General features: G+C 34.2%; 1 protein-coding gene across 1 annotated transcript; it reads left to right on the top strand.

Annotated features, from left to right (window-relative positions):
• Positions 1-12,028: 12,028 nt before the first annotated feature.
• LOC114306145 (transcription factor IBH1-like 1) lies at positions 12,029-13,488 on the top strand. Its single transcript, XM_082924574.1, has 2 exons — positions 12,029-12,173; positions 12,770-13,488. The coding sequence occupies exon 2, from the start codon at positions 12,771-12,773 to the stop codon at positions 13,329-13,331; it is 561 nt and encodes a 186-aa protein (XP_082780700.1). The 5' UTR covers positions 12,029-12,173; position 12,770; the 3' UTR covers positions 13,332-13,488.
• Positions 13,489-16,603: the final 3,115 nt, after the last annotated feature.

Consider the following 16,603-nt stretch of genomic DNA (forward strand, 5'->3'; position numbering starts at 1 on the left):
AATTATTTTTAACAACAATTTTATTAAGACTTATTTTCAATAGGACTTAATAGGAATTAAATCCAATTGTTATGAACTATTGGTAGTTTAGCCCTCTCTCTTTATTACATGATCAACCTCTCTAAAACAGTAGTTCCAAAAAAAAAAAAAAGGAGTTATACTAGGAACCCCAAATAATCTGAAAATTTGGTAGATTATTTGGGATCATAGCATTTTTCAAAAAAAAAAAAAACTCTCTAGCACTGATCATGTGGTGTGGGAAAGAGTTTTGAGATAAGGACAAAAGAAAGATAGATGACGTAGATTGAAAATAAATAAAAATTTAGTATTTAAATTGATAAAATTAAAAATTCAAGATTTATTTTGTTATAAGGGTCAAACCCTAAGAGTTTTTTTTTAAAAAAAATAATTTTTCAATCAATTTTTCTATGAAGTGTTTTTCTATAAAGATTACTTCCATTGTTGTGATCATTACTAATAATTTCATATTCGAAACACTTTCTTTATTACATGATCCACCTCTCTGGTGTGAGAAAGGCTTTTAAAACAAGAACAATCTCTAGTATTGATCATGTGGTGAGAAAGGGTTTTGAGACAAGAACAAAAGGCAGATTGGGATAGTAAAAAGATTTTTACATTAGAAAAACTAATTTCATAAATAAATAGATTGAAACTTTTTAAAAATTTTGTTTTACATCTTTGCAGTGGGTTCAAGTTTTGTAAATCATCTGTGTCAATTTTACTCTTTTTATTTATTTATTTATTTTGATCAGCCAAGAAGGAACTTTATTGATGAATAAATGAACAACTATCTTGGCACCACAATAGAGGAAATTCAAACAACACAACCAAGAGAACAATAGAGGAAATGCAAAGAGCATCACAATAGACCTATAACATCCCAACTATGCTGGCACCGCGAGGCGTATCTGATCATATGTTAGCACAACCCCAAAGTTGGTGAGAGACCAACAACATAACCAAGAGAACAAAAACATAAGCAAAATAGAGCTATAAGAAACAAACAGCCCACTCCCTGGGCTAGTTCCATTAGCATAACACCCCCACTCAGCACATCAGAGCTCCATCTAAACACATCCTAATCTGTCTCAAGTTGAGGATGAAATCATCGTAAAATGAAAATCCTTCAAAGAGTGGTTTCAACTGCAAAGCTATTCTTAGTCTTAATCAACTCACACAGCTCAGTCAAGTTTGGATTAGATGCTTTGAAAACACACTCATTTCTATGCTTCCAAACTAAGTACACCACAACCATTGGGATAGCACTCTATATCTTCCTCTCTATATTCTTCATCTTCCCTCCAACCCACAATAACAGCATATGATCCACAGAGCCTATAATGCACCTTGAACTTCTCACGATTTCAGCATTTCAGCCTAGACATTCTAGACAAAAAGGACAGCAAATTAAAACATGGTTCACATATTCAATGTCACTCTTGCAAAACACACATAAACTAGTCACATTCTCATTAAGAACACTAACTCTTTATAAGAAGTCAGTTGTCTTGATTCTCTTTTTCCAAGCTAACCACCCAAATATCTGCACCTTAGAAGAGATGAAATTTATCCAAACCAACTTGCTAATTCTGCTAATTGGGCCAAGATTATCCATAACAAACTTATACATTGTTGCTACAGTGAACTCACTTGAAATAGATGCTGCCTAAACAGGCCTATCCACATACTCTGGTCTCATTACAGGTCCTACTGCTGGCTGACTTAAGAGATTCTGAAGCTCCAACTCCTCCCACACATACAATTCTCTTTTGAATGATATATTCCATTCACTTGATACATTTTTCTTATCATAGATTGTGCTCAAAGAATCACTTTTCTCTAAAGACAACCTATAGTGGCCTGGAAACTCATCCTTTAAGCATAGTGCCTGACATCATCTATCAGTCCAAAAGATAGTCCTTCTTCTATCCCCAACCTTCAAGTGAAAATTATTCAAATAAAACTCTTGTAAGTTGTTTCTCTGCTCAGCAATAGCTATGATTCCTTTCCATATAGCTGAGTGGTTGCTGCTAGGATTAAAAGATGGCATTCATTTTCCTACATCCAACTTGTATCTGCTACATATAACCCTCTTCCATAAAACTTTATTTTCACAACAAAACCTCCACCACCATTTTACTAATAAGTAGTTGTTAACCCTTCTCAGCTTTCTAATACCTAACCCTCCCTGCTCCATACTTTTACACAATTCCTCTCATTTAACCATATGGATCTTTCTCTTTAGTTCTGAACCACCCCACAAAAATGTAGCTTGAAACCTCTCAAATTCTTTAGCTACCCCTTCAGGCATCCTGAACAGAGACAACTAATACACTAATAATGAAGATATTACAGCTTTGACAAGTGTTAACCTCCCTGCAAAGGATAGTAACTTTCTTTTCCAACCCGCTAGCCTGCTTTTAACTTTATCCAGAACAGGTTTCCATGTGGCTTTCTTCCTTGGGTTATCCCCTAGAGGCATCCCAAGAAAACTGAGTGGCAAGGACTTCATCTTGCAATTAAAGACTGAAGCAAAATTAGCCATAACTTCTTCTGAGACACTCACCCCACACACAACACTTTTATGATAATTTATTTTCAACCCAGACATGATTTCAAAGCATCTTAGCACCCTTTTCAAATTCCTCACCTCCTCTATATCTGTTTCACAGAATAGTAATGAATCATCTGCAAATTGAAGATGGGAGAGAACAACACCATTTGAACTAACCTTCACTCCTTTAATCAGATCTAAATCATGAGCTCTGGATAATAAAATATGTAGGACTTCAGCAGCTATATTAAACAGGAAGGGTGACAAAGGGTCCCCTTGCCTTAAGCCCCTTTGTGGACTGAATTCTTCAGTTGGTGATCCATTAACAAGCATTAATACCCTAGCAGAAGTTACACATTCCTTGATCCAGCTAGACCATTTAGCCCCAGACTTAACTTAGATATTATAGAGAAAGGAAACCCCAGTTAATGGAATCATATGCCTTCTCAAAATCTAACTTTATAATCAGTTCTTCTTCTTTGATTTCTTCCAACCATCTACCACTTCATTAGCAATTAGTACCCCATCTAGAATATTCCTTCCACTTAAGAATGTTGATTATGTTTCAATGATAATATAAGGCATCACTGCTTTCAGCCTATGTGACAATACTTTTGCTATGATCTTGTAGATTAAGCCTATCAAGCTTATAGGCCTATAATCAGTTAGCCTCTTTGGATTCTCCTTCTTAGGTATAAGGGTTATGAAGGAGCTATTGGTTCCCTTTACTAGCCTTCCATTCTTATGGAATTCATTCACAAAATTTATCACTTCACCTTTCATCACTTTCCAGAACTTCTGAAAGCACACCATGTTAAAACCATTTGGCCCTGGTGCTTTATTCCCATCACATTCCATTGCTGCAACTTTGATTTCTGCTTCTGTAAACTATGCTTCCAACATATCAAAACCAAAGCTTCCTTCTACTGATTTAAAGGTCCCTCCTAATTTAGGTCTTACTGACTAGTGTTTAGAAAACTTGTTTTTGAAATGCTCAAGTACCTTTCTCTTCACTTGACAAGGGTCCTCATATACCACATCTCCCTTTGTAATGTAGTTAATTTCATTCCTTGCTTGTCTACATTTTTTCATAACATGAAAGAATCTTGTATTTTTATCTACCTTCATTGCCTAATTAAGTCTTGACTTTTGTAGCCACATTCTTTCCACCATCTTACTTAATCTCCACACCTCTTCTTTGACTTCTCTCCTTCTTGCTTTTTCTGAATCATCAAGATCCCTATCCTTAGCAACAAGATCAATATTGTGCAAATCACTCTCTACTACTTTCAATTTATTGATTACATTTCCAAACACCTCCACATTCCATTTCTTCAAGCCTAGCTTCAAGGTCTTCAACTTTCTTAGTAGAATATACCCAACCCAACCCACTACATTAGCCTCTTTCCAGCTAATCTCCCAGAATGATTGAAAGTTTTTGTGTAAGAACCATGCATTTTGTACCCTAAAGGGTCTAGGACCCCAGTTTTTTTCATCCTCCATCAATAAGAGGAAGCTATGGTCAAATGTCATCCTAGGCAGTCCCCACAACTTCAAATTGAGTACCTCAAGCCACTTTGGGTCTACTAATACTCTGTCTATTTTACTCCATTTTTCACCCTCTCTTGATTTACACTAGGTAAACTTTCTACCTAGCAGTGGCAAGTCAAACACTTCACACATATCAATAAACTCATTTAGTTCTCTCATTCCCCTATCTCTTCTTGAGCGCCCTTTTTCTTTCACTAATGTTTCTTATCTCATTAAAATCCCTACCCAAACGCCAAGGCTTAAGGAAATCCTCTTTTAATTTTACTAAGCTATCCCATAACTTCCCTCTTAAGCCCACTTTATTAGGTGCATAAATATTTAAAATAGCAACACTCAAAAGAGTTAAAGAAAGTACTTGATAGTATGATGAACCTCATGTTGTTACAACATTCTAAGATTTGGAATATATCTAAATCCTAAATACATAGTAATCCTCCAGCTGATCCTTCAGAATCAATAGCCATAAACTCCATTTTTGTCCCTTGCCCATATTGATCTTACTTCAACCTCTGAAATCTCTAATTTTTTTGTTTCTTGAAAAAGAGCCATGTCCACATTTCTATCTTTCAAAAGTTTCCTTATCTTACTTTTCTTTTCCTTCCTACCCAACCCTCTCATATTCCATGTTAGTACCTTCACAACAAAGCATTGATACTCCTTAACATCACCCTAGTTAATGTACCTTATACCTCAACTCTGTTGCCCCTTTAATTCTTTCCTTATCCTTCTTCTCTAGTTCCATAATCATATTAATCACTCCATCTTATTTCCCATTGTACTTCACTTCCAAAAATTCTCCCATTTTCAAAGTTGTTTGGGCTTCATTCAATATGTACCTCCATTTACCTAACTCATTCTCAATCGAGGCTAATAAGGATATTGCTGCCACTATTGCTCTCCATACTACAACCTTTGGGGTTGATTTGATTGTTGAAGCCCTTTTTTTTCTAAACCTCCTAACTACATTAAGGGAGCCTTTTTTTGAATACTTTTGATTTTGTTTAGTTCTACTTCTCACGTTCTTATTTCCTTTCATTTTGTTTTGCAGATCGAATACCAGGCTTCTTCTCCTGGGCTTCAGACATACTTGAACATCTCACAACTGGCCCATCTGCACCACTCCTCTCTCTTATATCACTACCCTAAAATCTGGGTCCATTTTGAAGTTGTTGAACTTGTTTCAACCCATACCTCTGACATGTCCCTTGATTTTGGCCTGGTACACTTCTAATTCTAGTCCAGCCGTAATTAGACTTGATCCACATGAGCTTCTAACATAGCCTGGCGTGAGCACATGATCATCAATGCTCTGACTTTTACTAGTGCCATCTACAGAGCCAATTTTTTGGTTCCACATTCCCATCATTAAGTTGCATGCCTCTCCATTAGTCTCCTTTCCCACACCACCTCTTGACTCTTTAACTTCTATATCACTTCTCCAGCACACCTGTTTCTCCACCTCATCACCCTTACTCTCTCCACGTGACTTGTAATCTTTAGTCATTTCACTCTTAAACTCTAGGTTATGGTCTGAGTCATCCTCCATGTCATCATCCTCTTCCTCAACACTGTTGTTCCCCTCCATATCCTATTTCTCCATATCATTAGAGCTATAATTCTCTTCCATCTCTTGATACTTATGGCACTTGCACACTAATTTCATCATTTTTTCCATTACCATAGGTTCTTCACATACTCTCACTGAATGTAACAAGCCTCTGCATTCCAAGTTTAGTACCTTATTAATTGGTTCCATGCATTTGGTGGAGACCTTAACCTTGGCACACACAAATAACTGAGGTTGGCTTGTATCCCCATCAACAAACAGGACTTGCCCTCATAACCCACCAATCCTTTTCAACTTTGACCTATTCCATAGGTTTAATGGAATGGCATAGCAACTGATCCGAACATACCTTTTCTGCTCAAGAACCAGTCCTGCTTTTCCTTCATAAATAACTTCACATCAGTCCATAATCAACTTCTTAATGGGCTTCAGTTTCAATACCATCTCCTTCTTTGATTTGAATGTTAAAACCACATCATGTCCCCCACTTTCTTTTACCATAATATTCTCCATGCCTATGTAGACACCCCATTTTGACCGCCCCTAAGACTTGGGTAGTTCAATTCAAACACTCAATGATGAAAGTTACATTATGTAAATTGTTCGAATCTTCAAACAAAATAATTCAGTTTTGAGTTTCAAACCCAAACCTTGCACCCTATTTGGATCAAACCCTATTTTTCTAGCCTGACCACTAAAAAATAGCAAAAACAAAAAGGATAGGCAGGCCACATTGCTTGGCCGGCTGGCCATGTTTTTCGAGAACAAATATTTTGTAGCTGCCAACTGCTCCCATACACGAGCTTTGGCTAGCTAGTCTTTTTTGAAGATATTTACGTTGAAGTCGATTGTTTTTCTATAAATACAGCCCCTCACTTGATGGTTTAGGTGGAAGATATTCCTAAAGGCTTAGAAGTTTACCAAAAGTTCTTCTCTACCCTCATAATACAGATATACTATGGATACACCATTGGAGCTTGATCTTGAAACTTTTTGCTAGGATTTTGAACACAAATTCAAATACTTGAGAGTGTTTGGATTGGAGTTTGTAAACCAAGAAGTTCTTCCTCTTCCTTGGAGGTTAATCTCTCACTCTTTTCATTACTTAACTTCTTGTTCTTCATTTCAATACTGTTTTTCAGATTGTTTTGGCTTTTAAAATGTGGTTTGAAAGCTTGTTTCAAGGTGGAAGGGTTAGCCACCCTTCCATGAGCTTGTTTTTTAGCTTTGCTCTCTTGTTGTTCTTCATATTTAGGCTTCATTTCCTTCATTTCATCACTATTTTAGGTAGTTTTTGATTGAATATGAGTTGTTTGTATGTATTTAAAGCTTACATAGATAGCTTGATCCTTGTCCCATATCTCTCTCCTTTGAAGATATTGCATAGCTCTCTTCTAGTTCCTCTTTTGTAGCATGAAAATGGATGTTTCATCCATGTTCCTCGAGTAGGAAGACGAGCCTGCAATCATCTTGTCTTAGCTTTCATTTATTGTTTTTGCTTAGTCTAGCCTTGTATTTGTTTTAAAGCTACATAAGAGCTCTTTATCAAGGCCATTAAAGATTCTCTTTTTTCCTTTGAAACATGGAAATTGAGGTTTTAATCCATCTTCCATGAGTAGAAAGATAAGTCTCTTTGGTCTTCCTAATGATGGCATCTCCTGTTTATATGTTTTTCCTTCAAGAATGGCTTCTTTTAAACTTATTGTCTCTAAATTTGAGTACTCACTTGCTCTTATTCTCCATGAGATGTCATAGGTTTTGGCCATCTCTTTGAATGCCTCTTTCATAAATTGTCTATTTGTATCCATTGAATTATTTTCATCCCTTTGCTTCATTAATCATCATTTAAATACTCTTGAGATGTTTGATGATTTGTGAAGCAAGCCTATTCTCTCCTTGAGAAATTTTCATGATAAGAGAGAGTAGATGAACATCCTTTAGAAACCCCCTGTCTTGCTCTGTTTCCGTCGTGTCACAGCAGGTGTTTCTCTAACAATGGTAGCCGGTCACCACCTTGGACGGCCAACCGCTTCTCAAGGCCAGCCAGCCACCTTTTTTGTACGACAGTGGGTGCTTTTTCAGTGAAACAAAGCAGATCCTAAGGCCTGAAACAGAGTGATTTTCAGACTGTGAACATAGATAACTTCCAGCAATGAATAGTTGGGGTTTCCGAAGGATGTTCTCGCTCTTGACCGCTTGATTCACCACCTCTCCTTCGATCCCTTTAATGCATCTCCTTTGAGTTGGATTTTGTAAATAATTAGTTAGCTAATTCACTTATGTTTGTAATTAATTAGTTACTTTGCTTTCATTCGAATGTGTAATAGCTAGTTAATTTAGTTAATTCATTTGGTATTGTAATAATTAGTTTAATTTAAGACATTTATTCAGACCCACTTGTGCAAGAGCAAATTTGTAACACTTGTAATATTTTGAATGTCTTCTAACCCCCATTCTTTCTCCCTTTTATTTACTTACTTACTATGGTTGCATGTAGTATCATATTTTTGGTTTCATATCATTACCATGACTTGCACCCATTTTTGCATACATTAGGATTTGGCTCCTCATAGTTGCTAAACATCGATTATTTCTTGCTTGAATACATGCGCTACCATATGCCTTGAATTGGTCCATATGTCATGTTAAGAAGTCAAATCCTAGTAGTTATATTTTGTATGTGTTGCATTAGTTACTTGCATATTAAAGCATGTATTTTGCTAATTATTTTTTTCTCTTTGGCTTGCCTCGGCTGAGTACTAGATGAGCCTTTCTTGCTTTAGTCTATTGCATGTGTGTTTGTGTTTCCATATCAAGCATGTTACCATGAGGCTTAGTGCTTATTTGATATACTTCTTGAATGCTTGTGGATGAAGGCTATTTCGCTTAAATTGAGATGATTTTGATTAATGTATATATGAGCTCGCTTTTTCAAAGTAGCACATATTCAAAATTATTTGCAAACAAAAATGAAATCAAAATATTCCAAAGTGGATTGCGTAGTCAATACTTGTGTGCCTCACATAGTAAGTTAGCATAATAATCGGAACAAGAGCATATAATGTACATAAAAATCACATCATGATTAGTAGAGGTCGATCTTTGATTGGGTAAGTGGGGTGCTCAATTGATGACCTTCCCTTCTCATACCTAAGTTTCCAAACCGAGAAGTGGCTTTTGGCACGAGTTATGGATTTTCTAAATTTTTCAAAAATATTTAAGTGGCCACTCTGAAATCTGGCAATACAGTCCATTTTTGACATTTCTGATTGTAAATAGACTTTGCGAAGATTTGCCAAATTTGAACTCTCATTTGTGTTTTTCTGTTTTACATTGCACTTGTGAAATCAGATTCAGAACAACGGGAGTGCGAACTGTAGGGCCATCGTGTCCGAGGAGACTAAATCCCTCAAAGGAACACGAAAAAATAGCTATATCCTATTGCTTCAAGTTCTTTTCGCAGGCTGATATTGGCATAATTTCCTTCAGGTGAACAACTACACTTTCGTACAATCACCCATTTCGTATTTCCTTTACCTTCAACATAATGCTTCATCTTCTACCATTCATTTTTCCTATCACAGCCTCTGGATATGACCTTTGGTCTGTAGAGACTTATGTCCCACTTCTGCCTTCCCCTTGTTGGCTAGCTTGACTCTTTGCTTGAAAACGCACTGGGACTATTGAACCTTTTCCCCCTACCTTTTCCTTGCCAAATTCTACATGTTTTACCTCAATTGCCTTATCATCCACCCATAGTCCATTTGCTTTTTCAACTACTATTTTGGCAGCCACACAACAATCAAACCTTACAAAGCCAAATCTTGTGTTAATAACCCTTATTTTCTTTTGCGGCATGAACACATCCTTCAACACACCAAACTTAGTGAATAAGTTGTAGAACCCCTTTGGAATCACTGAGTTTGGTATGTTATTCACAAATATAGTGAAAACACCTGCACTTCCTTCATTCCTCCATATTCCTTGTCTTCCTCTTTGCCTCACGACAAGTATCCTTCCTCCCTGCTGAGTACCTTGCTTTCTCCATCCTTCTTGTTTCGCCATTTCTATGCCAATTTTACTTATAAATATAAAATGAAATAAAAAAATTCAATGATCTTTAAAAATCTAGTGGATTGAATTAATACCACAACTCTATTGCCTAGCAAGCACTATAAATATGTAATTATTTATTTATTTACAATTTATAGATTAAAAGATGGTAGAGTTTCATCTTAGTTAATGGGACGACAGTTGCGTTGGTGAGAGTAATGTGATGACATTGTAAAGTAGACGACTTGGGCTTTGGTGCAATCTCATTACAAAAGATTGAAAATATATATATATATATATATTTTTTGTACAATGTCCTTTAGTAACCAAAAAAAAAATAAAAAAAAAACAACAACAACAACAACAAAAGAATGGATAATATATAGTTGCTGTTTAATTTATACGACCCGGCCTCGCCAAGCCAAAACTAATATATTTATTTATCATGATTTATTGCATGTACCCTTTGTTCCCTTCTTGGATAATTATTAATAGGGTATGGCTTCTGTCCCGGACTGGACCGTACTGTTGGGTCCGTGGGGGCCCACCACGGGTCTCGTTTTGATAATCTGAACCGTTTAATGTGTAGAACTTGTCGAGTACTATATGCCTGTAAAAAATCATGTTAATCGGATATCAATAGCTATATGATCAAATCAGTTTCGTATTAAAAAAATTGGACGGTGAACAAATTAACGGTTGACAAAAACTATTTTGGTCACATAGCTATCGATATCCGATCAACGTGATTTTTTACAAGCATATAGTACTCAACGAATTCTACACATTGAACGGTTCAGATTATCAAAACAGGACCCGTGGTGGGCCCCTACGGGCCCAACAGCACGGTCCAATCCGATCCCGAACTGGACAGAAGCCATACCCTTATTAATATGTTGTAATAATTGGATTTAATTCCCATTACATCTTTTCAATTCGTTGCTGAAATTTAGTCCTATCAGAATCCGTGCTAAAAATTGACAATTCATGATATTTTTTGAATCTGTCGCTAAAATTTGACAATTAGTAATGTTTTTTGTGACAATTTTCTAAATCTATCGCTAAAAACTAATAATTAGCAATGTTTGTCTATGACGAATTGTCAAAATGTCATTAAAAACTAACAATTAGTAACTTTTTTTTGCTTATAAAAAAACGTCAATAATTATCACAGAATCTATTGAGACCTACACGCAAGTCCTCCAAAGAAACAAATGGTAAATTACTAACAAATCCATATAGTTTGACTTAATTTTCATTAAATGCTATCAATTCAGCACTGAAATTTGGTCCTAATAGAATCTTCTTTAAAAATTGACAACTAGTGATATTTTTGTGATGTTTTTTTGAATCTATTTCTAAAAACTAACCATTAGCGATATTTTTTGTAATATTTTTGTAAATATATTGCTAAAAACTAATAATTAGATATTTTTCTGTGATAAATTTTTTTAAACTGTCGCTTAAAACTAACAATTAATGATCTTTTTTTATTTATAAAAAACAATGCTAATTATCACAAGATCTGTTGGGATCTACATGTAAGTTTCCCTTACTTCACTTCTATTTACCCTTCGTTTTTTATTTTTTTTTTAACATCCACTCTCATTGTCTCCCAATTAATTTTCTCACATCTCATATGAGCCAAGAAAATATTATTTATCAACTGTACAAATCAATGAGATTTACAAATTTAAATGAGATCAATATAAATTTGTAAATAAAGGGCCCATCATTTTTTGAACAAACTTTGAGCGAGGTAAATAGAGAATCCAGATGATGGGGTTTGATTTTCAGTACTAATTTAGTTGAAATTGTTAAATTTTGTTATGATATTTTATGCAGTTATCTCCTTTATTGATGTTTGTCTCAGCCTTATACATTAATTTTCATAAATAAAATTTATTCTCTTTGCTGATAAAAAAAGTTAGAGAATTCACTATCTTAAACCAATCACAAATTATATTTCAACTATTTTTACTTCAATCTCAATTCCAAAACAGAAGCAAGGAGACATTCATGGAATGAGTCAACTCAGTGAGTTGTGTTGTGTAGTGATGACAAGTAACAAATGTTAGGTTTGCATGAGATCATGGGGAACTTTTATGAGCTTTCCAATATTCTCTTCTTAGGGTTTTTGGGTGGTGGGCCATCCTCTCCCATGTGCTTCCATGTGCTGTGTCTTTCTCTCATAGGCCCACCACCTCTCCCCTCCCCTCCTTGATTAAATAAATGGCCTTTCTGCACATTCTTCTGCTTCTAATTCTCTCTCTCTCTCTGCACTTCTTGCTTCTAATCCACTTTCTTGGATCCTATAGACTACATCTCTCTCTCTCTCTCTCTCTCTCTCTCTCTGTGCAACTTGTCTCCACCCTCAAACACTTTGGCATGATCTTCTCTCCCATCAAATAGAAGAATTTCAGTAAGGTACATATGAATTTAGTATACATCTCATCTTTACTACATGAGATTTTGAAGTTAATATATATATATATATACACACTATCTTTTATATATGCTCATATTACTTGTATGTATTATTGTCAGCTTTAAGTAGATTCAAATCTTCAAACCCTTTTCTCTGATACAAATTTTACACGTTTTATTTCGATTACTTTCTCTCTTCCAATTCAGCAGTAGAAGTTTGGAATTTGGATCTAACCTTAAAGCTAGCATTCCAATATACTATGAAATAGCTTACCTAAACTACACTCAATTTTATTCTTCCCTTGTGCATTGTCTGTATAACTGACAATAGTGATATTAAACAGAAAAAAAAAAATAAAATAAATGAAGTTATGGTAAAATATACTGAACTCATTTGATGGACATTTAATTACAAAAAGATTATTGATTATTTTAACGATAAACCCATATCATTTTAAAATAGAGTGTACATTGACATTTAATCACGAAAAGGTCACTGTATATCATTTTGACCATAAATTTTGTATGAATGACATTTTTTTTTTTTTTTTTTTTTTGATAATAATGTTTCGATATCGTTTTCTTTGTTTTTATAGAATGCCGAGTCCAAGCTCGCTCAAGCAAGAATTTCTTAAGAAATGGGTGATGGGTCTCCAAGTTTGTAATAATTCAGAGAAAGAGATGAGCATCATGGAGAGAAAGAAAGCGATAAAGCTATCTGCAGATGTGGCCATGGCTTCAGCTAGAACTGCCAGCACAAGTTGGAGTCGTGCCCTAATCGCCAATGCTTCGAAAAACAATGAAAGCAATTTCATTGTCGATAACATATTGGGCAACGATTCTCAGAAGATAAAGAAAGCTTCAATCCTATCGCTTTCACACAACAAGATAGTTCTGAGAAGCAAGAAAATTTTGAAGAAGAGTCACAGAATCAGAAGAGCAAAGAAAATAGCACCTCAAGTGGTTTTGGCTAGTTCTATTGCAAAGAGACTTGTGAAGAAGAGAACCCAAGTGCTGAAAAGGCTCGTCCCGGGCGGTGAATCCATGGATGACTTCTCTTTGATTGAAGAAACCCTAGATTATATAGTCTCGCTCCGAGCTCAAGTCGATGTAATGCGTTGTCTTGCTTATGCTACTGAGCATTTGAATAGCAAATGAGGTCATCAATGGCTAAAATTAATACTTCTTTAGTTTAATGGTCTTTTTTTTCTTTTTTTTCTTTTTTTTTCCCGGAGAAATGATGTTGGCATATATTTGAGGAATGTAAATATGAACCATTTCAACCATATCTATGTCAAATTATAGTTTTTGATTCCATCCCTTCAATTTCTCTTTATTGACTTGCATTAAGGTTGCATAACCAAATTCCTTTTAGTTTGAATTTTGACTTTTTTCTTCTGTTTTTATCCCTTGTTTTTAAAATTTGAAATTGTCCTACACATTGCTTCATTTGGTTTGTTCAAGGTCCATTTTTCAATAAAAATAAAACATAAAAAAAGGTGACTCAATGCACCATATTTCTTTATAAACCAAGCATGGGGAAAACAACTCATTTCGGCATAAGGTATTCATTTTATTGAAAATGAAGGAAAATCAAATCTGTTCTAACATTTAGACTTTATTTCTTTTTTCTTTTTCTTTTTCTTTTTCTTTTTCTTTTTTATGGAAAAAAATAAAATTTATAAACCTAAAACTTTAGTACAAGATAAGTACAACAAGATTACATAAAATAAGAAAATGGTAATATTAGGGATACAAAATTTTCTACCAAATAAATAGCCAAATGTCTTACATGAGTGTGGGATCCGCAATTTTGTGGACCCCACGTACATGTGAGAAATTTAATAATTTATTTAGTAAAAAATTTGAGATCTATAACATTTTCTATAAGAAAAAGGTCTATGCTTAAACCGTAAATCTAGTTACCTAGAAAATCAGTCCAAAATTTTTGTCGAGAATCTAAATATGTAGTTCGAATTGAATTGGTATATTATGAAGTTTTTGTATAGAATGAATTGTACAGTAAATTTGGGCCATATACTGATATTTTCTAGATAAAATTCTATGTGAAAATTATACATATGTCGTACTACTGAAAATTAAAACTCCATTTAAGCCTTACTTGCTCATGAATTGTACTAGCAGGCATCCATTTGCAAAGAAAAAGATAAGAGAAGTGTTTTCTCATCTAGAAGGATCCAATGCCCCATTAAAGCAAATGATGTAATTATGATCGCCCAAGATACATTTGACTTTGAACTTGATATCATATCTTCTTTGCATTCCAATGTCTTCACCTCTTTGTCATGAAATTTTTCCAAGGTTATAATTAGTTGTACGTGTGTGTGATGAGAGAGAGAGAGAGAGAGAGAGAGAGAGAGAGAGAGAGAGAGACCTAGTGTGTCCTTGAATGCAAAATTCAATGTCCTACCATCTATTACGTGACTAACACAGCTGTCATGTATTCTTCTATGCCAACTATGGTTACAAAACTGAAATGGTATTGTATTATTAGAGCATGCAAAGAACAAAAAAGTTGTTATGGACATGAGGCAACAAAGCAAATTCAATTTCCTACCATCTATTACGTGACATGTGGATATATATATATATATATATCGACAAAGTTAGTGATTAGTTATTAGATTAGTATCTCGGCAAACATTTCAGTCTTCTTTTTCATCCCACTCCTAAAGGTAGAATTCAAGAAATCTCTTTAGGAGAGATTTGGCGGTCAAGCAATTACACATGTTACGATCCCTTGGTTTATGTGTATATGCATATATACGTGTACAAATAAATATATTCTAGAGGTATGGACACACTAGACGTGTGTGAAATAATTACATAAATCATGATAGTTTTTTAAGCAGTTAAATGTGAGCAGAGTACTTTGACAATTAAATAAAGCCAATTATACGAAGAAGACAAAAAATCAATTCGTGATAAAATTTTCGCACCAATAGAATTGTACACTTTATATAAATGTTCACACCTAAGGCATGATCCTGACATCTCTCATTTTCTCTTCACTGGCATTGATTGATTGTTCATTACAAACCTGTGAACATTGTGATTCATTAAAGGACAATTTATATGTATAAGGGATTGGTATATCAATGTGGATATGTAACCGTATGTAATGTAATTCTAGGATATATATATATATATATATATATATATATGTAATGACTATCTCACATATATTAAATAATTGTCAATTTATATCCTAACTTTAAGAGAAATGAAAAATAAAAATTTTAACTATTAATATGTCTTTTAGACTGTATTTATATCTTGAATTTGAGAATTGATTTATTTAGAAAAAGTGAATGAAATAAAATTTAGATTTTATTAATTTTTCTTTTCCATTCATATGTCTCTACAAATCCAAAATTCAAAATAGTTTTAAAGTTTGAACTTTTTGTATAAGACTCCTAAGTTGTAAAGCACTAAGCAATTACCCTCAAGGTTGTTAAAATCGGGATCCTACGATGGATCGTTGGAGGTGTTTATAGGATCGGATCGTAGAATCGGATCGAGGATCGTAAGATCCTACCGAAAAAGACAAATTACATAATAATTTAATTTAAATAAATATTTCTTATAAAGTATACACAAAATGAACCTATATTTTATTAAAAAGAAGTGAAGATATTGTGAAAAATATAATATGTAAAATGTACATATAATATTATGCAATAGAAAACTCGATGGTAAAAATTCTGTATTTTATCAAAAAAGAAGGTGAAAAAGAAGAAGAATTTTATAACAAAATACTTTACAATGTACAATAATGCATAAAAAGTGAAGAAAAAATACTTAACAAAATTGGATATGAAAATAGATTAAGAACTCAAAAGAGTAGCTTAGTCGAATGATAAGGTTTGTCATTAGCATCCCTAGTGGAGCGGATTCGAGTCACAAAAATAATTTCTCCAGAAATTGGGATAAAGTTGCAATCATCTTACCCTTCTTAGACCCCGCTAAAGCTAAGTTTGTTTTTCCGACTATTTAATTTTCTTAAATTACCGCAATATTTGAATGTTTGTTTCCTAGTTTGTTTTTCTTAGTCTATTTGATTCAATACTACTTAATTTTTATTATTTATTTTGACAACATAAATTGATATTTAGACAACAAATATAAAATTTACAACAAAATATGTCATACAATACAAAACAAGGCTTGTAAATTGGATCGGATAGGATCGGATTCGGATCGGGATTTCACGATCCTATAAGATTCCACTACTAGGATCGAAAGATCCTACCTATAAGGAGTTTTTTACACGATCCGGATCGATTGTACTCAAATGGATCGTAAGATCGTAGGATCGTAAGATCCGGATCGAGATTCTGATAACCATGATTACCCTTACTTTCCTACTCCCACATTGATTTGCAAAAACAAATGAAGAATGCCTCATA

This window comes from Camellia sinensis, chromosome 4 (assembly GCF_055761805.1).
Source record: "Camellia sinensis isolate YWXY chromosome 4, ASM5576180v1, whole genome shotgun sequence".
NCBI lineage: Eukaryota > Viridiplantae > Streptophyta > Magnoliopsida > Ericales > Theaceae > Camellia > Camellia sinensis.

Bases quoted from the DNA above. Each gene is read 5' to 3' on its own strand.
- LOC114306145 (XM_082924574.1), top strand. From the start codon at position 12,771: ATGCCGAGTCCAAGCTCGCTCAAGCAAGAATTTCTTAAGAAATGGGTG.